This window comes from Leuciscus leuciscus (assembly GCF_965113295.1).
Source record: "Leuciscus leuciscus genome assembly, chromosome: 4".
NCBI classification, from domain to species: domain Eukaryota; kingdom Metazoa; phylum Chordata; class Actinopteri; order Cypriniformes; family Leuciscidae; genus Leuciscus; species Leuciscus leuciscus.
Genome location: NC_138728.1, coordinates 8,223,399 through 8,248,179, shown reverse-complemented (window position 1 = coordinate 8,248,179; position 24,781 = coordinate 8,223,399). Strand labels below are relative to the sequence as shown.

At 38.8% G+C, this 24,781-nt stretch overlaps 1 protein-coding gene and 2 long non-coding RNA genes across 3 annotated transcripts; all 3 read right to left on the bottom strand.

The window, feature by feature from the left end:
• Positions 1 to 2,878: 2,878 nt before the first annotated feature.
• LOC309496201 lies at positions 2,879 to 4,061 on the bottom strand. The gene is made up of 2 exons (XR_014205057.1): positions 3,790 to 4,061; positions 2,879 to 3,718 (listed from the first exon to the last, which is right to left on the bottom strand). It is a non-coding gene; the product is annotated as an uncharacterized lncRNA (long non-coding RNA).
• A 7,465-nt stretch (positions 4,062 to 11,526) lies between these two features.
• On the bottom strand, positions 11,527 to 14,032 carry LOC309496250. The gene is made up of 3 exons (XR_014205084.1): positions 13,348 to 14,032; positions 12,840 to 13,127; positions 11,527 to 12,763 (listed from the first exon to the last, which is right to left on the bottom strand). It is a non-coding gene; the product is annotated as an uncharacterized lncRNA (long non-coding RNA).
• An 8,479-nt stretch (positions 14,033 to 22,511) lies between these two features.
• LOC309495986 (zinc finger MYM-type protein 1-like) lies at positions 22,512 to 23,881 on the bottom strand. The gene is made up of 2 exons (XM_082165903.1): positions 23,006 to 23,881; positions 22,512 to 22,654 (listed from the first exon to the last, which is right to left on the bottom strand). Exons 1-2 carry the CDS (start codon positions 23,824 to 23,826, stop codon positions 22,519 to 22,521), a joined length of 957 nt encoding a protein of 318 aa, XP_082022029.1. The 5' UTR covers positions 23,827 to 23,881; the 3' UTR covers positions 22,512 to 22,518.
• Between the last annotated feature and the right edge of the window lie 900 nt (positions 23,882 to 24,781).

Below are 24,781 nucleotides of genomic sequence, written 5' to 3'. Positions count from 1 at the left end.
TTTCCTTTTTACTTTTGAGGCAGGGCTGGAAGAGGGGCTACCAACCGGTGTTACAACCTCCGAGTCCGTTGAGAAGTCGTCATCCATTTTCCCGCCGTAGTTTTCTTTTTGGCTAGCAACGTAGTTGTGGTCCGTTAGCGTCAGCGCTTGAGCTCTGCCTTTACGTTTCTGTTTCCTATTCTGTTTTTGTTCGGACATAATATGGTGTAAAAAAAAGTTACAGACAACACTAATGTAGTTCCACCGTTGTTTAAAGCAAAGTTAGGAGGCCAGAAGACTGTTATTAAGCAAGCCGCTCTGTGGTTGCGACTGAGCGCTGCTCCGCCATTCCGCGAATCCCCCTTCGCTGACTGCATATGCAGGTGCTTTGAGCTGAATATTTCCGGGAACGGTGACATGTGATGAGTGCACGCAGGGCAGCGCGCGCAGTGGGGCTCGGGGCGGGCACGAGACATGAAGGCATCTGATTGGTTCTTTACATTCGCACCGAATGGCAGTGATTGGTCAGAGTTTTTACTGTCCTGCAGCTGCTACAGAGGTCTGATTTTTTTCATTCCTTTTTCTAAACACATAATGTATTGACTACTATCAGGATGGAAGGACCATTTCACCCAGTATAAAAAAAAGTGTTTCTGAACAGGATTACCTACCCTACCTTTAAATATAAATATAATTTGTTTGTTTATTTATTATTTTTAACTATTCATTTATACAAAAAATAAATGACATCGATTTTTTTTGTGTCTTCCATTTTTTCAACAATGAGTGCAGTAAGTGATGCTATGCTCCCCCCTTGCGTTAAACCTTAATAAAGTAAATAACTAAAGTGAAAACTGACAGAAAACCATCCATGCTGTTTTAAAAATAAAATAATACCTTTGATTTTCTGTTAAAGTGATGAGATGACGTGTGTTTTGTACTATATTAGAGATTGGTTTACAGTAGACTACAGGAATGTTAATTCATTGACAGGGGCGGCTGGCCAATAGAGGGCGCTAGGGCGCCGCCCCCCCATGAGCCAGACCACAGTTTATGAGCCACACTCATTAAATAAATAAGTAAATACATACATAAATCATACATACAAATTGTCAGTATTTGTGTGTTTAAGATATTAAATACACCCAGTATATGTGAAAAATATGGTAGAAATGAAAAATGTCAGCTTTTTCAACACGTCTCCTCCACCTGCGTGCACGTCTCATCAGCTCTGGGGCGCTGGAGAAATCGCCCCAGAGAGGCGGGTCTGTGGAGCAGCTTAGCCAATTGCTGATTTAAGATATACATGTTTGACATAAACTGTAGCCAATCAGCGAGCTCAAATCTAGTCAGCTATGGGCGCTTCTGTTAGCGCCCCAAGCTGCGCGTGCCCGCCCGCGCTCGCGCTCATGCGCGCCTATCTCCATCAGACTGCGGTCTATCGGCCTGGCTAGCTGAATGCGGTCATGCTAATGCCTTGTTTTGCTTTTCGTGATTACTTTTTAAAACAACAGGGACATATCCAACATGGACAGTTACCGAAGTGAGGGACCTGTCTGAGAAAGTAACTAAACTTTTTGAGTTAAATTTCAAATGCAAATGGAAAGTTTGTGCAATTTGTTTGTTTTTGTGTAAGAATGCTCCAGTCTTGTAATATGGCATTAAATAATTACTTTCACAGAGCACTGGTATCATGCAGTTTGTGTTATATTGTGTTTGGGTGGTTAATACTAATAATTATAATTATTATTATTATTATTATTCGTTTTACAAAGATATGTAAAGGCAGTGGTTCTCAAACCGTGAGGTGACAGAAGGTGGTGCGGGAACAAAATGCTGAATTTTGCCGTTCCTTTAACGTTAATACTACCTCATCTTAAAATAAGATTTAAACTGAGCATGCATTTCTCTCAGGTTAAATGCTGTAAATACATGACATACGATCAAATTACCTCATCTTTTGCGGTCAAAACTTTGTATAGGCTATGACAGGTCTCGTACAGATTGCTGCCTCAGCAAATCGCGCTATAATGCCGTTCTCGACAATGTACGTTACCTTTGTAAAAGTAGGGATTTAAGTTAGCACTTACTAGCATGAAGAACAAATATAGACACAGGCTGTGCATGGAGATCGATATAATTCAAACTCTCTTCGATACAAACACATACCCTGTGTGAGTTCCTGTGTTTAATGTTGATCACATTATATGAAGATCCACACGATTGCGAAAATTTGCGAATGTGACATTGATTTTATACAACAGTTCAACAAACGAAATATTAATATTAAGTGATGTTCATTTTCAACACAGTTGTCAGTATTTTTACAATAAATTAATAGCTCCAACGAAAGCCACAGCAGAACTGCAGCACACAGCAGTGTTTGTGAACGAATCTTTAGTGTCAATGATTCAATGATTAATTCATAAATACAGCCACTTGCTTCGTTACTGAATGAATGACTCGATGACTCATCACCTTCTGGCGGTTTTAATTTCATATTTAAAAGCATCACTTCGTTTTTACCATCATTGCATATTTTATCTATTTAACTTTTTATTTTATTTTATTCAAAGCATTATTTATTTTATAAAGGTATTTGTGAAGGTAAAAATGCACTTGAAAAAATCGATTTAAGGGGGCAAATATTGTCCCTTGCTGAAAAAGGTGTGACTGAAGAGTGGGGGTACGCAGAAGGATATTAAAGCCTCTTGGGGTACAACTCTAAAAAGTTTGAGAACCACTGGGACTGGGTTAAGGAATAGAACAAAATAAACATCAAAGCACAATACACATACCAAGGGCAGAAAGTAGGCCTAATACTCCCATGGTTACCAGACTATTGAAACCGGCTGAATATGACAGCCCCACCTAAGATATTTTTCACCAGCCGCCACTGTTCATTGATTTATTTTTATTAATGAATGTTATTATGAATGTACACAAATCCATGTCATGTTTTTTCAAAACTCTACACACAATTCCCAAAACTGCACACACAAAATGCTAAATGCCTCACATCTCATTCAAAATGTAACACTGCATTCAAAATGCCATAAACACATGTCAGAATGAAAATTTGCATCAAATGGCAAACACTAACACAGTCACCAGTGCTAAGTACGCTTCATCTCTTCTTCAGGCTGAGTCTGGCCACAATACTTCGTCCACATCACAAGATACGTTTTCTCTTGCCAAACATTGAGGGAAGTATGTCCTAGCATGGCGTCTCCAACCTTGGACAGAGGCAACCTCTATGTCCCTCCATTGCCTGGAGAAGCGGCATGCGGGCATAGGGTTGGCGATCATACACTTTCCAGCGTCAGGCTGAGAAGAATTACTCTATGGGATTTAGAAGAAGTGAATATGGGGGTAGGTACAATTGTGGATGGTTGGCAAACCAGTTTTGGACCAGAACAGCCCAGTGAAAACTAACATTGTCCCATATAACCACAAATCTAGCAGGCTCCTGATCTGGATCAGGACAAGCATTGTGTAATTGCATCCAGAAAAGTGAGCATATGGCCGGTGTTGTACGGACCCAGTGTGGCATTGTGATGGAGGACCCCGTTTTGAGTGATGGCAGCACACATAGTTATATTACCCCCACGCTGTCCAGGGACATTGGTAATTGCCCTCTGTCCTATTACATTTCTTCCGCGGCGCCTAGTTTAGGTGAGGTTGAAGCCAAATAAATAAATTCATGGCGAATTACATGGGCATCCATCTCCAATACTCTCTGTAACAGACAAAAGGATATACAGATGAGTAAATATGTCTGAAGTACTGGAAGTAGTGTTGCATACATACCTCTACAAAGTCATGTCGCAGATTCTTGACTCTGTCAAAGTTTCTCTCAAATGGCACCTTGTAAAGTTGTTTCATCATCACTTGGTGCCGTTGGAGGATGCGTTGTATGGTCGACAGGCAAACACTAACTTTTTAATGTTGTTAAATATGGTGTCATTATTCAAGATATGCTCTCTTATCTCTCGAATCCTAATTGCATTGTTGGCCAAAACCATATTTATAATTGCAGTCTCTTGTACATCTGTAAACAAGCGTCCTCATCCTCCATGATGTCTTTGTCTCAGCAAGGAACTGTAAACAATTTACCAAAAAAAATGTAGTAGGCCTACAGCATGATAACCAACCTCATTCATTCAATGCAGTGCAGTAAATGAATGGCCTAGAGTTATAAATGTTTAGGCAATACTATGCAGTTATATGTATTTTACAGTACATTACTGTAATGCTAAAATAGTCATTAGATAGTTGCATACCTGTTCTCATTTCTGAAGGTTCGAATTATGGACGCCACTGTAAATCACTCAAGTTGGACTGAGAGTCCAGCCTCTCTCATGGTCAAACCGTGGTTGATCACATGATCAACAAGTGTTGCCCTAATCTCATCAGAGATGGCTCTCCTTCCTTCTCTTCTTTGCCCTCGTCCTTGCCCTCCTCCTCCTCCTCCTCCTCCTCCTCCTCCTCCATCTCTTGCAAAAGCCAACACTTCCTTCAAAACTAATTTAACTCTTCCCAAAAAAATTTTTGCGTAGTGACTCACAAAAATAAAATGATTAGCCATACACACCAAACTACACACAGATGTGAAAAATGTAAAACACTACTACAGTATCTTGACTCTTTTGCTTGTTCAGTGTACAGATAGTTTAGTTTAGTTTTGTTCAAGTACAATGGTTTCACTGAGTGGGCCTCAAGTTTCACTTTTAGTGTGTAAGCAATTTGAAAAAACTGCAAATGCCACAATCATTTCCCGAAAACCTACACCCAATGATCATGTGTGAAAACACTTGTGAAAACATAAACTGATCACTTAGGGACTGTTCGTTTTTTATTTAAGGGGCTACTGGAGGAGTTTTGAGATCTATAGTCAAAATAGACTGACCCTCCCTTCGCCAGCAATACATTTTTCTATGACCCTTCAAAATGATTGTGAAAAAAGGCATGACCCTCACCGATAATATATTGATTACTTCTGTACTGGTTTGCGCTTGGCAAAGATGTTCAGATAGCCATTGTTTTTTTTTACAACCATGACAAACGACTTAACCTCGATCTGCTTTCTCATCTAGGGCTGTAACGATAGACCAAACCCACGATTCGGTTCGTATCACGATTTTTGATTTGAAAAAAATCTCCATGTTTTCGGTGCTGATGCGGTGGTGATGCGTTTATGTAACATGTGGGTGGCGCTGCCAAAGCACCTAAAAGCTGTCATAAAGAACCGGCTAAAGTAATGATTATGAACAGTTTTTGAAATACCCGTCATTATTCAGGGGGGGGGGTCCCCATCTCCCGATTGTTGAGAGAAGTGGGTATAACCTAGGCTACTCTTAATTTATGCCCCCAATATTTTTTTAAGCGTCCCAGCCAGGGTTTCCGTTGTCCGGTAATTGCCGGACATTGGCCGGAAAAAAAATGAAATGTCCGACAAAATTAAATCTCTCCGGTCAAATTGTCCGATTAAAATTACCTAATAATCCCGCCCCCCTAACACAATCTGAATTTGAGAATAAGCCTAAAATGTATAAAACAAAAATACACCAACCTTTGACTATGTTATAAAGGAACAGGCTCTACCGTTTGAAAGTTATTAAACAACATCGCATGCTGCATTTCAAATAAAGCGCACGCCTAAAACGGCTGTAATATAGACCTAAACAACGAACGAATGAGTGAGACGTTTCAAATATGGCCAGGCCCAGGCAGACCAGACGCGACGGACGATGGCGAATCAGGAACGCCTGAAGCCTCAGATGTCCAGACAGCTCCACCACCACCGGAGAAAAAGCAGAATCGGATCAAGACGAAGCAGCGAAGTCGCCTTGCTGAGAACAAGGTTACGCGGCTTATGCGCATTGCAAGTTGTGGAGAGACACTAGCCGCGTTTCCATTAGGCTACCCTTCAAATTGCGCAAATTGAAATTGCGAATTAAAAATACGCACAATGGAAACACGTTAATTTCGCAAAAACTCCCGTTTATCGCAAGAACGTTTTTATGCTCGCATGAGGTGGTTTTTCAGGCAATTCGAAAAAGGAATACCTATTTCGCAAAACTGCAATGGAAACAGTTTTTGCGCATTTGCAGTCACCTGACTTAGAAGACGCGGTGTGTTTGAGGTCCATGTATAGCTACGCAAATAATAATAATTTTATATTATTTTATTATATTATAACATTTAATAAGCTATATTTAGAAGACGCTTTTATGCAAAAAAGGAACAAAGCTGAGTGTGGAGCGCGCATTGCATGGCACGGAGGCGCGGGCGTGACCACTTGCATTTTCTCCTCCTTTATTCGACAAAAATAAGTGGTTTTGGCCAAGTTTTTATTTTTATTAAACACATTTCAGTCTTGTCTTTTTTTGTCAACGATATGGCATGTGTTGATATAGTCACAGTTATCGTTTAATTACGTGGGTGTCATCTCTCATCGTCTTGTCTTAGTCAGGGGAAAAGAGGTCATCAACGTACATTTTTCGTCATAGTTTTTGTTAACAAAATGAACACAATAAATTATTTTATTTATTTATTTTTGACAAAATTTGAGACCCCCTTCAAATTATGCTTTTGAGGCTTTCAAGGGGTCTCATGGGTTAATCCCCCCCGAACCCCCCGTATTTCGCACCCTGGCCTGCTATATAAATATTGAAATATGAACTTAAAGCGCAAGTGGAAGGCCTATTTCGTGTAAATCATTTAGGCCTGCGCCTGCCTACGTGAAGTTGAAGTTGAGGAGAGGAGCGGTTCCAAAAGAAAGTGTAGCGCTTAGTGTTGCTGAGAGAGAGAAAGAAAGAAACTCGATCGCCTCCTGGAGGAGAAAGGAAGAATGACGAGGCTGATCTGTGCTTTTCCTTTGCCGCACTAATAGCAGACAAAAGCCAGAGAGAAAGCAAAATGTAAGAAAATAAATCTAATTTGAAAGGATAAAGGATAAAGCGTTGGTGAAGTGAATTATCTAGTGAAGATGAAGCAAAAGCTTACAGCACCTGGTATTCCCAGGCGGTCTCCCATCCAAGTACTAACCAGGCCCGACCCTGCTTAGCTTCCGAGATCGGACGAGATCGGGCGTGTTCAGGGTGGTATGGCCGTAAGCGAGAGTCTAAGCCGATAGAGAGATATTTAAAGAAGGACACCACACCAGCACCAGCAGCAGCAGCACCCCTACACTGTACACAGAGCCGGATTAACGCAAAGGCAAACTAGGCACGTGCCTAGGGCCCGATTGGCGGGATGGGGCCCAGAAAGAGGGACAAAAAAAATAATTAAAAAAAATAATAATTTACAAATGTCCTATCTACAATTTATTTCAATATTTATTAATTAACTAAAAATAGTGACGATGTTTATCTTAACCATAGACTGTAACATTACTGCAGTTAAACCAATTAATGTGTCCGTTACAAAGCGGGTGCCGGCTTCTGAAAGTATGTGTAACGAACGCATCCATCAGGTGCTGCGAGGCAAAAGCCTAATAAGCACACAAAGAAGCACAGCTCATAATGCAGGTGTGTGAGTTGTCGTCATCTATTTTGGAGTGATTGCAATGTATTCTAAATATAAACTTGTACTGTAGATCAGCGTCATTTCTGGAAAAATCATTCACCGCTTTATTACGAGTTTAAAAGAGCGCGAGCGTCATTAACGTGCCCAGACGCGACGCTTTGAATTTGCGCGTAGCCTACAATGAATAACATCGCGTCGGGAGCTGACTAGTAAAAAAGCTACAAAATTAAAAGACAAGACGTCAGTATTCTAAGTTAAAAAGCCAACACACTACAACATTTTTAAATGTTTCAAATAAAGGATCTCATATCTATGGGTCTATCTTTTAAATTCTGCTGATGATTAGATTATACCCTGAAATTACGCCAATAATATCAGTTTATATATTTTTTTCTGCTCATAGCGATCGTGTCTTTCTCTTCCACTTGATTTGTGTATAGCATATTTAAGGTAGCAATGCAATATAAAAGCACTTATGCTCATCTACTGAAGTGGGATTCTGGAACTGTGAATAAATTGAATAAAACAGCAAAATAACAACAACAACAATAACATCTTCATTAAACAAAAAAGAGATTACCTTAGATCAAGTTTGATTAATATGTACATACAGTACCGGTAAAAGTCTGGACCCATTACTATTTTTAATGTTTTTTGAAAGAAGTTTATTATTATGCTCTACAAGCCTGCATTTATTTGATCAAAAATACAGAAAAAAACAGGAATATTCAGCAAGGATGTGTTAAATATATAAAAAGTGATAGTGAAGACTTTTTTAAAACAACTTTTTAATAATCAAAAATCCTGAAAAAAAGTATCACAGGTTATAAAATAAATATTAAAGGAGAAGTTCACTTTTAAAAGGAAAATTCTGTCATCATATACACTCACCCTCATGTTGTTTCAAACCTGTATAAATGTCTTTCTTCTGCTGGACACAAAGGAAGATATTTAGAAGAATGTCAGTAACCAGACAGTTTTTGGGTCCCATTGACTTCCATAGTATATATTTTTTCCTACTATGGAAGTCAATGGGACCCAAAAACTGTCTGGTTACTCCTTTAAGCACCTTTTCTAACATTTGATAATAAATCAGAATATTATAAAGTTTTCTGAAGGATCACGTGACACTAAATTCAGCTTTGCATCACAGAAATATAAAGTATAGTAAAATAGAAAACCATTATTTAAAATTTTAATAATATTTCACTATATTATTTTTCTGTATTTTTGATCAAATAAATCCAGGCCTGATGAGCATAAGAGACTTCTTTCAAAAACATAAAAAATAGTAATGTGTCCAAACTTATGTACTGTGTAAGTAAAAATAGACTGCTTTTAAAATTAAATGTTGTATAAATAAAAAGGTTAGGAATCATATTTGTTTCAAGTGTTTTTTTATTGGGGGTGGGGGGCCTCCAACATGAATTTTGCCTAGGGCCTCCTAATGTCTAGAACCGGCCCTGACTGTACATGACGTGGAGTAACAACTGATCAAAATAAAATAAAACCGTTGACTCGTCCCTTTTTCTTAAAAAAAGAAAGAAAGAAAAAGGCAAAAGTCAAGGTTACAATGGAAATTATTACAATTGTTATGCATCCTAATGATATTGAACACAAATGTGTTAGCTGCCAAACATGACTGAATATAGGCTATTACAGTCCAATTAAATATGAGTTATTGTCATTTGTTTGTTTATTTAATTATTCGTATTAAAACTATTCATAAAAAATAATTAAATTAAAAACAAGCAAATGATTTGCCTTTTTCTTTCTTTCTTTTTTTTTTTAAGAAAAAGGGACGAGTCAACGGTTTTATTTTTTGTATCAGTTGTTACTCCACGTCATGTACAGTGTAGGGGTGCTGCTGCTGCTGCTGCTGTCCTTCTTTAAATATCTCTCTATCGGCATAAACTCTCGCTTACGGCCATACCACCCTGAACACGCCCGATCTCGTCCGATCTCGGAAGCTAAGCAGGGTCGGGCCTGGTTAGTACTTGGATGGGAGACCGCCTGGGAATACCAGGTGCTGTAAGCTTTTGCTTCATCTTCACTAGATAATTCACTTCACCAACCCTTTTTCCTTTATCCTTTCAAATTAGATTTATTTTCTAACATTTTACTTTCTCTCTGACTTTTGTCTGCTATTAGTGCGGTAAAGGAAAAGCACAGCTCAGCCTCGTTATTCTTCCTTTCTCCTCCAGGAGGCGATCGAGTTTCTTTCTCTCTCTCAGCAACACTAAGCGCTACACTTTCTTTTGGAACCGCTCCTCTCCTCAACTTCAACTAGACCATAAACTCAGAGTAGGCTACATTAGGCCTACCACTTACACTTTACAGTTTTTTTTTTTTATTCGCTTTGGTACTATTTTCACAAGGTGTACATTTTCAAAACTCTTAGTGCTAATATCATAACTTATCATCAAAAGTGCACTTTTTTCAAAAATAATCATCATACTTTCAATTGTGTTAGTACAATACTCAAAATCACAAAATATCCTTTTCACAACACATAATAACTTTCATCTATATAAATGTTTAATTCACAGTAGCTGCCTTTCATAATGCCATTACTATCAAACTTTTGATTTACATCTCTTGTTCAGTTTACTACATTTGTCTATTATTTGATCCTACTGATCTTAATGGTTAATCAACGAATCATTAGGTACAGATTATATATATATAGTTTCTACATTGTTTGCAATTTATGTAACAGATAACCAAATGTAATGAATTCTTTTTACATTATAAGCGATTTTTCATTATTACCACTATGTTCAAAGTGTGTGTGTGTGTGTGTGTGTGTGTGTGTGTGTGTGTGTGTGTGTGTGTGTGTGTGTGTGGTCTGTGTGTCCTGGTACACTCTACATTATGGGGACATAATGTCTCTACAAAGATGGCAATATATCCGAAATCCTTGTGCTTCCCAGACAGCAACATAGTGTCGGCCACATCTGGTACATGTGGATTCAAAGCGTACCAAATGTGGGCCGGATCTGTGCCGACACTATGTTGCTGTCTGGGTTGTGTCCTTGTATGTCACCCAACATGAAGACATACTTTTTTACAATATACCTTTTTTCTGTAACTTTTTGCTTTGGATTCTGTGTTCTCTGTTTTTTAATGTGTGTCTAACGACCTATATAGTGTTTATAATATTGACTCGTGTGTGTATGATCTGAAAGCATTGTCTGATTTTGAGCACAGATAAAATGGTTTTGAGGCAATTGTTTGATTTTGCCAGAAGAGTCAGATGTTCTCTGAATGTGGCTTGAAAATTTGGTTTTGCGTTCAAGGTTTTGAGAAAGTGAGTTTCAAGAAATGTGTTTTAGCTATTCAGAAAAACTGTAAACGAATTATATTATATTTATATATAAATTACATTATATATACATCATTTTAAAATAAAAACAATTAAAATAAAACACTTACTAAAAAAAATCTATATTTCATCTCTTTATGATTTACTATTTATCCGGTTCCAAAAGAAAGTGTAGCGCTTAGTGTTGCTGAGAGAGAGAAAGAAACTCGATCGCCTCCTGGAGGAGAAAGGAAGAATGACGAGGCTGAGCTGTGCTTTTCCTTTGCCGCACTAATAGCAGACAAAAGCCAGAGAGAAAGCAAAATGTAAGAAAATAAATCTAATTTGAAAGGATAAAGGATAAAGCGTTGGTGAAGTGAATTATCTAGTGAAGATGAAGCAAAAGCTTACAGCACCTGGTATTCCCAGGCGGTCTCCCATCCAAGTACTAACCAGGCCCGACCCTGCTTAGCTTCCGAGATCGGACGAGATCGGGCGTGTTCAGGGTGGTATGGCCGTAAGCGAGAGTCTAAGCCGATAGAGAGATATTTAAAGAAGAGCAGCAGCACCCCTACACATAACGCTGAGTAGCCTAACTAAGAAAAACAACAACAACAACAACAACAACAAAAAACCTTGACTCGTCCCGTTTTCTCAACGAAAGAAAGAGAACGGCAAAAGTTAAGGTTACAGTGAGGCACTGTGAGTGGAAATTATTACCTTAATTGTTATAATGATATTGTAAACAAATGTGTTAGTTGCCAGATATGACTGAATATATTACAGTCTAATTAAATATAAATATAATTTGTTTGTTTGTTTATTTATTTATTATTTTTAACTATTTATTTATACAAAAAATAAATGACATCTATTTTTTTTTGTCTTCCATTTTTTCAACAATGAGTGCAGTAAGTGATGCTATGCTGCCCTCTTGCGTTTGGATTAAACCTTAATAAAGTAAATAACTAAAGTGAAAACTGACAGAAAACCATCCATGCTGTTTTAAAAATAAAATAATACCTTTGATTTTCTGTTAAAGTGATGAGATGACGTGTGTTTTGTACTATATTAGAGATTGGTTTACAGTAGACTACAGGAATGTTAATTCATTGATTTATTTTTTATTAATGAATGTTATTATGAATGTACACAAATCCATGTCACGTTTTTTCAAAACTCTACACACAATTCCCAAAACTGCACACACAAAATGCTAAATGCCTCACATCTCATTCAAAATGTAACACTGCTTTCAAAATGCCATAAACACATGTCAGAATGAAAATTTGCATCAAATGGCAAACACTAACACAGTCACCAGTGCTAAGTACGCTTCATCTCTTCTTCAGGCTGAGTCTGGCCACAATACTTCGTCCACATCACAAGATACGTTTTCTCTTGCCAAACATCGAGGGAAGTATGTCCTAGCATGGCGTCTCCAACCTTGGACAGAGGCAACCTCTATGTCCCTCCATTGCTTGGAGAAGCGGCATGCGGGCATAGGGTTGGCGATCATACACTTTCCAGCGTCAGGCTGAGAAGAATTCCTCTATGGGATTTAGAAGAAGTGAATATGGGGGTAGGTACAATTGTGGATGGTTGGCAAACCAGTTTTGGACCAGAACAGCCCAGTGAAAACTAACATTGTCCCATATAACCACAAATCTAGCAGGCTCCTGATCTGGATCAGGACAAACATTGTGTAATTGCATCCAGAAAAGTGAGCATATGGCCGGTGTTGTACGGACCCAGTGTGGCATTGTGATGGAGGACCCCGTTTTGAGTGATGGCAGCACACATAGTTATATTACCCCCACGCTGTCCAGGGACATTGGTAATTGCCCTCTGTCCTATTACATTTCTTCCCGCGGCGCCTAGTTTAGGTGAGGTTGAAGCCAAATAAATAAATTCATGGCGAATTACATGGGCATCCATCTCCAATACTCTCTGTAACAGACAAAAGGATATACAGATGAGTAAATATGGTATGTCTGAAGTACTGGAAGTAGTGTTGCATACATACCTCTACAAAGTCATGTCGCAGATTCTTGACTCTGTCAGAGTTTCTCTCAAATGGCACCTTGTAAAGTTGGTTCATCATCACTTGGTGCCGTTGGAGGATGCGTTGTATGGTCGACAGGCAAACACTAACTTTTTAATGTTGTTAAATATGGTGTCATTATTCAAGATATGCTCTCTTATCTCTCGAATCCTCATTGCATTGTTGGCCAAAACCATATTTATAATTGCAGTCTCTTGTACATCTGTAAACAAGCGTCCTCATCCTCCATGATGTCTTTGTCTTTCCACTCTGTACAGAATTCAAACACAGTTTGTGCTCAGCAAGGAACTGTAAACAATTTACCAAAAAAATGTAGTAGGCCTACAGCATGATAACCAACCTCATTCATTCAATGCAGTGCAGTAAATGAATGGCCTAGAGTTATAAATGTTTAGGCAATACTATGCAGTTATATGTATTTTACAGTACATTACTGTAATGCTAAAATAGTCATTAGATAGTTGCATACCTGTTCTCATTTCTGAAGGTTCGAATTATGGACGCCACTGTAAATCACTCAAGTTGGACTGAGAGTCCAGCCTCGCTCATGGTCAAACCGTGGTTGATCACATGATCAACAAGTGTTGCCCTAATCTCATCAGAGATGGCTCTCCTTCCTTCTCTTCTTTGCCCTCGTCCTTGCCCTCCTCCTCCTCCTCCTCCTCCTCCATCTCTTGCAAAAGCCAACACTTCCTTCAAAACTAATTTAACTCTTCCAAAAATTGTGTTTTTTTGCGTAGTGACTCACAAAAATAAAATGATTAGCCATACACACCAAACTACACACAGATGTGAAAAATGTAAAACACTACTACAGTATCTTGAGTCTTTTGCTTGTTCAGTGTACAGATAGTTTAGTTTAGTTTTGTTCAAGTACAATGGTTTCACTGAGTGGGCCTCAAGTTTCACTTTTAGTGTGTAAGCAATTTGAAAAAACTGTAAATGCCACAATCATTTCCCGAAAACCTACACCCAATGATCATGTGTGAAAACATTTGTGAAAACATAAACTGATCACTTAGGGACTGTTCGTTTTTTATTTAAGGGGCTACTGGAGGAGTTTTGAGATCTATAGTCAAAATAGACTGACCCTCCCTTCGCCAGTAATACATTTTTCTATGACCCTTCAAAATGATTGTGAAAAAAGGCATGACCCTCACCGATAATATATTGATTACTTCTGTACTGGTTTGCGCTTGGCAAAGATGTTCAGATAGCCATTGTTTGTTTTTTTACAACCATGACAAACGACTTAACCTCGATCTGCTTTCTCATCTAGGGCTGTAACGATAGACCAAACCCACGATTCGGTTCGTATCACGATTTTTGATTTGAAAAAATCTCCATGTTTTCGCGGTGCTGATGCGGTGGTGATGCGTTTATGTAACATGTGGGTGGCGCTGCCAAAGCACCTAAAAGCTGTCATAAAGAACCGGCTAAAGTAATGATTATGAACAGTTTTTGAAATACCCGTCATTATTCAGGGGGGGGGTCCCCATCTCCCGATTGTTGAGAGAAGTGGGTATACCCTAGGCTACTCTTAATTTATGCCCCCAATATTTTTTTAAGCGTCCCAGCAAAGGATGAGCACTCCGTGTTATAAACAGTGACATGTAAGTCTAGTCTTGCATATTAGTTCACCCCAAAATGGGCCAGTAGCATTATAGTATTATGCACATTATCACTTAACTTTTACTGCTTGACTTCACGGAGAAAGGATCATTGTGAAATTAATATTAGCCACAGAAGAGGTGCAGTTTTTGCAATTAATACTGGCCCACAGACTATAGGAAGAGACAACTAAATAATTATGAATTTTGAGTGACTATTCCTTAGTCCATCCACACATGAAAATTGGACAACTATTCAAGGGATCACTGTCTTTACTGGGTGCAGGGCCGACGCAGGGTTTTATAAATACCGAGGTCCCAATAATGGTCTTGCTAGGGGGGTTCGGGGGCATGCCCCCTCGAGAAAATGTAAATTATTTTAAGGTGAGCATTTTAAGGTGTTTTGAAGGCCAAAAAAAATGGACAACAGTAGCTTTAAAAGCATGTCAGTGGGCAGTAGCATGAAGTATTTTATCAGATAACAGATTCTTAAACTTGAGAATCAGTTTAAATGTCGCAATGAATGATCCACTCTACAAAATGGAAATGCAGAATGTTTATGCTTATTGTAGACAATATACAATCACATATTCGAAACAGGAATGGCCTTAAATAAGAAATGATTCAAGGATTATTTTGCATTGTTACATTTCAAACAAACGCTAATGCAATAGCCTATATGCTATAGTATTCGTAAAGCAACACTGACATACCGGTATGAGGTTGCATTGGCTAAAGTTGTTTGGATGCACGTTGTTTTATAACAAGGAGAGGCAAAGTTGTGCATTACAATGCAGACATGACAATAATTGGCACCAATCTGGCGCACTTACAAGAGCAATCAACTGAATAAATGCCAGGTATAGCCTATCGGAGACTGGCACGCAATCAGTGCACTTGCAAATGAGAGCCTGCAGTATAGGCTATGACCGATCGTGGTGTGACAATATCAGCCTGCATTTTGTTCGCAGATTTAGTTGCACAAACAGCGCAAGCGGCTCGTGACAGAACGGAGACCGACTGAATGACACTTTAATTTAAGTAGAAAATCTCAAATGAAGATCGCGGAACTCCAGCTTACTTGTCTGTGTTTTCAGATCATCTGCGCTTCTTCTAGCCTGGTTAAAACCAGACCATTCTCAGTAGTAACTGAGTTATGGTCTGGCAAAGCTTCATTAATAACTCATTTCCAAAGGGGCGTCACCAACGGACGTCGCTCAAATGCCTCTGGGCGCAATTGGATAGACCTAAAACCAATCAGAGCGATCGTCATCGTGTAAAGCCCGCCCCAACGTTTCTGATTGGTGCCGCGATTTCGACGGATTAGAAATGGGCTTGAATGAGCTCTTTGCCAGACTACTTGCAGAGCAAATCTAAATTTGCCGGAAGTTGTCTGGGTTTTTTCCCAGAAAAAGCACTGACTGGGGTTTAAATGATTGAAATCTGGCAACCGTAAGCACGAACGCTCGTGAAAACAGTCCATAATGTGTTGTCTCCTCCTTTATTCGACAAAAATAAGTGGTTTTGGCCAAGTTTTTATTTTTATTAAACACATTTCAGTCTTGTCTTTTTTTGTCAACGATATGGCATGTGTTGATATAGTCACAGTTATCGTTTAATTACGTGGGTGTCATCTCTCATCGTCTTGTCTTAGTCAGGGGAAAAGAGGTCATCAACGTACATTTTTCGTCATAGTTTTTGTTAACAAAATGAACACAATAAATTATTTTATTTATTTATTTTTGACAAAATTTGAGACCCCCTTCAAATTATGCTTTTGAGGCTTTCAAGGGGTCTCATGGGTTAATCCCCCCCGAACCCCCCCGTATTTCGCACCCTGGCCTTCTATATCAATATTGAAATATGAACTTAAAGCGCAAGTGGAAGGCCTATTTCGTGTAAATCATTTAGGCCTGCGCCTGCCTACGTGAAGTTGAAGTTGAGGAGAGGAGCGGTTCCAAAAGAAAGTGTAGCGCTTATATGAGAGAGAGAGAAAGAAACTCGATCGCCTCCTGGAGGAGAAAGGAAGAATGACGAGGCTGATCTGTGCTTTTCCTTTGCAGACTAACAGCAGACAAAAGTCAGAGAGAAAGCAAAATGTAAGAAAATACATCTAATTTGAAAGGATAAAGGAAAAAGCGTTGTTGAAGTGAATTATCAGAGTAGTGAAGATGAAGCAAAAGCTTACAGCACCTGGTATTCCCAGGCGGTCTCCCATCCAAGTACTAACCAGGCCCGACCCTGCTTAGCTTCCGAGATCGGACGAGATCGGGCGTGTTCAGGGTGGTATGGCCGTAAGCGAGAGTCTAAGCCGATAGAGAGATATTTAAAGAAGGACAGCAGCAGCAGCAGCAGCAGCAGCACCCCTACACTGTACATGACGTGGAGAAACAACTGATAAAAATAAAATAAAACCGTTGACTCGTCCCTTTTTCTTAAAAAAAAGAAAGAAAGAAAAAGGCAAAAGTCAAGGTTACAATGGAAATTATTACAATTGTTATGCATCCTAATGATATTGAATACAAATGTGTTAGCTGCCAAACATGACTGAATATAGGCTATTACAGTCCAATTAAATATGAGTTATTGTCATTTGTTTGTTTATTTAATTATTCGTATTAAAACTATAGGCCTACATACAAAATAATTAAATTAAAAACAAGCAAATGATTTGCCTTTTTCTTTCTTTCTTTCTTTTTTTTAAGAAAAAGGGACGAGTCAACGGTTTTATTTTATTTTTATCAGTTGTTTCTCCACGTCATGTACAGTGTAGGGGTTCTGCTGCTGCTGCTGCTGCTGCTGCTGTCCTTCTTTAAATATCTCTCTATCGGCTTAGACTCTCGCTTACGGCCATACCACCCTGAACACGCCCGATCTCGTCCGATCTCGGAAGCTAAGCAGGGTCGGGGGTCAGGGTATATTCTGGCAAACCGTTTGCCAATCACGTCTAGCAATCGGCAAAGCAAACTGTGGTACACGCCATTTGCCAACAAGCGATGGGTAATTCGCAAAGCACAATGTTATTTTCTGTTTTCCCAGCACGGTACCATAGAACGGCATAAAGTAAGAGGTTTGAGAAGTAAGAGGCGGGGCACCAGTTAAAAAATTTCAAAGTTAAAGTTCACGCAAACAGGTATTAATAGACAAGGTTTAGTCAAATATTGATTGTTTATAGCTGAATTAGTAGAACGCAATTATATTTGGAACATAGAATATAGCCTATAATCCAATAAAGAATCTAACGATATAAGATATTGGCATGAGTAACCCCATTCTTATGTAATATCTTAATTAATATCTTTAAGTTCACACCTCCATTTTGTAATATAATTGTAAAGTCCGTTAACACAGATTTTAGCCTAATAGTGGTTCTCAAACTGGTGGCCATGCTGTAAGGCTTCCAGATGGTACAGGGTAGCCTAAGCCACACTTAAGACATTTTATGAACTAGGCTATATATTTTTTCAGAAATTCAGTGTAGCCAATCATCAGAGAAATAAGACTTCCAACCAACAGAATTTATTGTAGGCTATTATTTCATATGTATGTTTTTTAAGTTTTAAATGGTTTTGTGTCATTCATTTTCTGTAGAAAAAATCATCTAAAGCTTAATCGTTTAATACTGAGGCAAGATGCGCGGATCATATTAAACGTCACCGAATCGGCTGCTTCTAATTAATAATGCACCGCCACCCACCCGCAACATAATGCTCTGATTTATAGATATCCGCACCCGATCGCCACATTACAATTATTCTAAGGCCGGTTTCATACAGCACGCCTGAGTGGCGCGTCGGAAGAGCGTTTGCTGCGCGTGCGTGCCCATTGTGCTTTCACACCGGCTGCGTTTGCAGCCCGCACCGCGCACAGAAGCCTACAATAATCGCAAGTTCTTTATTACTTTATTTTACATACATTTATAAGCAAAACGTTTTGACTGTCAATATAGTTTTAATAACTGTGATTTGTTTAATCCACATGTGTTCGTGCTTTTCTGGTCCAGCCTACTGAAAGTTATCAGACAAGTTAGAACAAAAATCACATAAAAATTGCAGTAGGCATACAGTGTGTATATCGTTCCTGGCAGGGGCGTTTCTAGGTTTTAAAAACATCAGGGGCTGAGCCTGAAACATCAGGGGCTGGGGTGGGTAATAAGATAACATGATTCGATACAGAGAATAATGTATATTTTAGGCCTATATGCAGGGGGCAGACTGGTTAAAAAATTCAGTCCTGGCACTGTTGCCACACCAGCCCATATTACCACAAAGACACACACATTAAAATGTGAGGTATAGTTAGGGGGGTTCGGGGGCATGCTCTCCCGAGAAAATTTGGATTTCTCTGACCTACATATGTGCATTTTAAGGTGTTTGAAGGTCAATTTTTTTTTATAACAATAGCTTTAAAAGCATGTCAGTGGGCAGTATACATAAATTATTTGTCAAGCAGATAACAGATTATTAAACATGAGAATGAGGATAAATGTTGAAATTAATGATCCACACTATAAAATGGAAATGCTAAATGTTTCTGCTTATAGTTGACAATACACAATCACATATTCCAAACAGGAATGGCCTTAAATGAGAAATCTTTCAAGGATTATTTTGCATAGATGTAAACTTTTTAGCATTAAAGTTTGGTTTCAGCAACTTGTTTCTTTCTTGAGGTAATCAATGTTTTTGGCACTATTAAAACAGTTAAATTAAATTTCAATTGTTCACTCATAAAGACAGTCACTTGTCCCCACCTACTGGCTTAATGATGCAAGTTGCGCAAACACAGACAAGCGGAGTGATACAAACTGTGAAAAGGCTGATGCTGGTGAAATATTCGAACACATTCGAGGACCTTATATATATATAGGCTACATATCAGAGTTAAATAGGAATACATTGTAATAATGTTAATCAAGCAGCCTAAATCACACGACTGCGCAGCAATATTTAAGCTCATTATACAAATGAAATAATACAGATCTAGACAAATTGGGTTGCTTATAGTTAAAAGAATGTCATGAACGATCATTTAGGCTAGATGTAGGCCTATTTTTCACATTTTTGGTCACATAATATTTAGTCAGTTTTGATGACTTTGCAATATTGATAAAATATTAGAATATTAATAATGAAAAATGAGTAGGGCTACGCCAAAATGTGTAACTTATGTAGCCTACAAAGGAATACAAAGAGTTTTGACGCAGCTTTCATCTCCCTTTTGCTTATTTCAATAATTAATTGACGACAGAACACGACGATACAAACTAGTAGTTTGTAGTAGTTGCGTGATACAGGGCGCACCGCATTTGCGCGTGATTGAAGAGTGCGCGCCGCGAGCAAACGGCTGACACGACAGTAAGTTAGTTTTTCTGAGTTTTACTGACATATAGCCTGACAACATCTGGTCTGACAGAAGACTGTGCGGCGGTGCTGACTGCCTTATTTTTTTTATTTTTTTTTATTGCTGTGAGATTGTTTGCTGTTGCGCGCAAATCCTGGAGATGAACTTGGATAGCTAAATCGCTCACGTGGTGCGTCTCTGTGTGAGAGTAACCATAATAACTTTGATCTGCTTGAACACATTTTAATCGTCTTTAATACATGATTGATTCCGAAGGATATATTAAAAGACCCGGTCAATTTTTTTAAATAAATACAAAATTATTAAAAAATAATAATAATTATCAATAAATTTAATCTTTTGAGATCCGGGGCTATAAAAAAAACATCCGGGGCTGAAGCCCCGGATGCCCATGTCTAACGACGCGCCTGGTTCCTGGTGCAGAATGTCTGCTCGTTACATTAGAAACCTTTTATATTGTCCATGTAAAATGACATAAAATAAAATTTTAAAGTTCTTTAAATCGGATAAATAAGCGAATATACACTTTCAAACATATGCAAACGTAACTAAATGTGTAGGTCAAATACATTATATAATTATTTAAGAAATAATCCAGTCAAAGGGCTGTATGGTCATAATAAACCAAGTAGCCTACCCCAGAGTGCAGTCTGGACGATGGGGCAGGGCGACACATTTGGGCGGGTCAACACGTGTCGCTCCGCCCACCCCCAATTTAATTGGTTTATAATACCGCAATCTTGTAGACCAGGGGTCACCAAACTCGGTTCTGGAGGGCTGCTGCTGCAGAGTTTTTCGATTTTGTGAATGATTTGGCCTAATTAAAGAAATATTAAATGCTAACTTTAATCGTATCTTATTATCTGTTTACCATGGTAATTTTAGTCAAGATCTATTGACTATTGTTTTATTGTACTTAAGACACAGAATAGATGAAGTTATTGTTTAAAAACAAACGCTTGGTAACGGCACCTGGGAGATGTTTTACATTAGTGCGTCATTCAGTGGCGGCTCCTGCAAAATCTCTCAGGGGGGGCAAATGTTTGGATGATTGATAAGGATAAGGTCCACCCATGCAATGGATAAATTAACAGCTTAAGCATGTAAAGGCAACTTCACTACTTTTATTTCAAGTCACTTTTTTTCATTAATATTAATCTCCTTTTTTGTTTCTATGAGTGTTAACAATTCGGCAGCAAGTCAAAATCAATTCAAACAAAGCCCAGCCAGGATGCGAATTTCCCAAAACGTTTACTCCAATTTCAATTTAATAAAAAAAACAACTGAAATCCCATAACTCACTATTTACACTACTTTTAGCTATGCACTTTTCAAACCTTAAACACATCAAAATTCAAGCACTTTCAAGGATCAAGCACCCGTACGGACCCTGCACATTACTCACTATTTACAATACTACTCACTATTATTACACTGCTTACGTCACATTACTCGCTTATTACACTGCTTACTTATACTGAAATTTTGCTCTTCTCTCTTTCAAAGTAGCAAAGTGATCAATTACTCTCTCATTGAAAGCAGGCATGTTCCTGACTAGTTCCCTCTCCATGGAAAGCATAGCCAGTGCATTCAGACGTTCCTGTCCCATTACATTTCTCAGGAATGTCTTGATTCTCTTCAAGGTTGAGAAACACCTCTCAGCTTCAGCAGTTATCATGGGAGTGGTTATGAGGATGTTCAACAGAGCAACAGTCTCTGAAAAAGTATCCTGGAGGTTGTACTTCAGCAAAACCTGGTACAGTGCCAGTGCACCACAGCAGCCCTTGAATTCTGGACTCTCGTAAATGAGAGACAGTTCAGTCTTCAGCTTCGCCTTATTTAACATAGGGTATGCCCTGACAGTGATGTTCAGAGCCTCAACAGGGAATGTATGGCCATGCTGTTGAAACATCTCTCCTTGTAGCAGCGTGGCACTTACAAGGTGGTCGGTAAAGGAGAACCTTTCTTTGGTGTGGACCAAGATTGTGTCGCAGACCTGACAAAATAAATACATTTATTTTAGTTATAAAATAATTTTTTTATTATAATATAAATATGGAGATACAAGGTTTCCATCCCGACAGCAACAATGTATCAGGCAGAATCCATATTTTATATCTCCATATATTCTCAAACATTAATGCTATTATTGGTCACCCTTTACATCTGTCAATGTGTTTTACAAATATTTAACCAATGAAAAGCATTAAAAGAGCTTGGAAATTATTTTGGGGAAAAAACAGGTTTTCTTTCGTTTCCTGAAAAGTAACAGTTTTGGACATACAAGGCTTCTGTCCGACAGCGATGATTTGGGTGTGTGTGTGTGTGTGTGTGTGTGTGTGTGTGTGTGTGTGTGTGTGTGTGTGTGTGTGTGTGTGTGTGATTACGTTAATTAACATTTTACCATAATTCAAGCTCAAATGGAATTTGACAAGGGTTTTTGACCAGTAAATGTATTTTCAATCCACTCAGATAGTTTATTTTATTAAAGATTCCACTAGGTGGCGACAAATAATATTGTTGACTGAAATTTGTACATTCCATTCGAACACCAACACAATCTTTATCCTACACGTCAACGATTCAAAGTACAATGCTAGGAGTAAAAAAGACTGCTACCACCCTTTCCTAAACTGATTGTAAAAACAAAGTGAGATTTTCCAACACTATTTTGGAGTATTTAAATGGTCAGCAATAAATACCTCTTTGGACAGCCTCTGCTTTTCTTCTTCTCCCAAGGCCCTCCTAGATCTTGTTGTTCCTGTTGCTACTTGCTCCTGCTCCTGAAATGAGCTCTGGTCCCTGAACACAGATAGATCAACAGTGTTTTTATGAATAATCTCATGTCATTGACAATACTTATTCATGTCTTAGAAAAACAGAAGCAACACAAATAGTCTGTTTTAGATATATTTTCTCAGAATAGCTCAAAAGAAATAAAAATTGCTAGCTAAACTTTGTTACAGACAAGGTAATTACAATTTCTAAAGATGCAGAGGATTAAATTAGTTCCCCACTTTTAAGTGTCTAAATCTTGTTACCATATAGCATACATTTTATGTAAATAAATAATATTTGAAAACATAATATGTTAAATACATAAATGACATGGTCCTATATTGAGAAGGTATGAACAATATTATATGATCTTACCTGATGGACTGCACTTTCATTGTGAAGTTCTGGAGGGCTTGTTTGATGAAGACTGCATCAATGTTCTTCTTCTGCAGCTGCTGGTACATCATGTCAACGTGAGGCATGATTTGATGAAACAGATGCAGAAAAAACTGAAAGTCTTCATCTTGCAGCATCCTCAGGAAGCCAGATGCCTCCCTCACCGTGTTGCTATCAAATGAGCTGTCAGTCGCAATAGATCTGAAACACTCTATAAGGTCATCTAGGTTCTCGTATACAGTGTTCACGATTCTGCTATTAAAGTTCCATCTTGTGGATGAGGCTCTTGGCAGCCTTCGTGCAACAATCTCGTCGAGAATAGTAGTGCGTTTTGGTGACCGGGTAAAAAAGCTGGTAATGCCACTCAGATCAGAAAAGAATACTCTAACTGCTGGAGTTTGAGATGTAGCTTGCTGCATGATCAAATTCAGCTGGTGTGCATAGCAATGCACATAATGTGCATTTTCATAATGTTCACGCACCTTTTGCTGCACACCAGCCCGCTCTCCCCTCATCACACTTGCCCCGTCGTATGCTTGCGCGATGAGTTTAGCTTTGTCATCAGTGAAAAGACTGTTCAGCCTCTCCAGAATCACACTGGCAATCGACTCGGCTGTTGTATTCAAGATAGGGATGAACTCATAGAAACGTTCTTGCACAGCATGGTCCCTGTCAATGTATCTGAACACAAGCACTAACTGGGTCTGTGTAGAAACGTCAGTAGTCTCATCTGCTTGAATTGCTACGAATCTAGCTGACTTCACCTCTTCCATTATATGCTCCCTGATGACTGACAGCATGCAATCCAACAGCTCATTTTGTACAGTCTTTGATGTACCTTTAAAGACTGTGGCAGTTTTCAAGTGCTCCTCAAAACACCTCGTCTAGCGATGCTACCAAGTTGACCAGTCCACGAAAAATGCCAGCGTGGCTTGAGCCTTCGCTCTCATCTTTGCCCCTCAATGCTAATTCGAACAGGCCACAAAACTTCACGCAGTCGATAAGACGGCCTATATGTGGCGGTTCATACTAACCTCGTCATTGTGACGACGTACAGCTATCCGGTAACTGTCGTCCAACTGTGTGGCAATATTGACCGTCCCGAAAGCCGCCAATTTTAGGCAACTGTCCATATGCATCTTCGCCGTTTCATGCTTTTTCACCTTCTCCGAGAGATGATGCATATCGGTGACACCTGTCGTTGTCCATGCGATGTCCGTCCCGTTCTCGGGATGGAAGAGAATGCAGGGGTAGCAAAATAAAGCATTAGCTGCTTCACAACCTGCTAGCCATTTTATCCGCTCATACCAGTTCCTCGAGAATCCTCTATTATATGATTTCCCGCCCTTTGTAGATACTTGTTTTATTTTTAAATTTGGTCTTGGTGGCCCTAACTCTTTAATTGACAATTTATCCTGATTACTACGACGGCTGAATGGTGTTTCTTTTAATGACACGATAGAATTAATGTTAACTGCGTTCGCCATGACGTTCTTCAAGTTCAACTGGCCTGGCCTCAACCGCCTCAACTCGCGTGATGTCCCAACAGTCTCTCTCGCTCTCGTTCTTTTTTTATTTATTTATTTTTTATCACATTTGATAAAGATATTAAAGTAGTGCTTCATTTTTTCTTGTTGTTCAAATTCAAAATTGGTTTCAAATATTATTTGTCACTTAATCTTAAAGATTTTTAATAGTGTATGTTTGTTCCCACCAATCGCTGCACAAGTGAAGTTTACGTATGATGACGAAAGC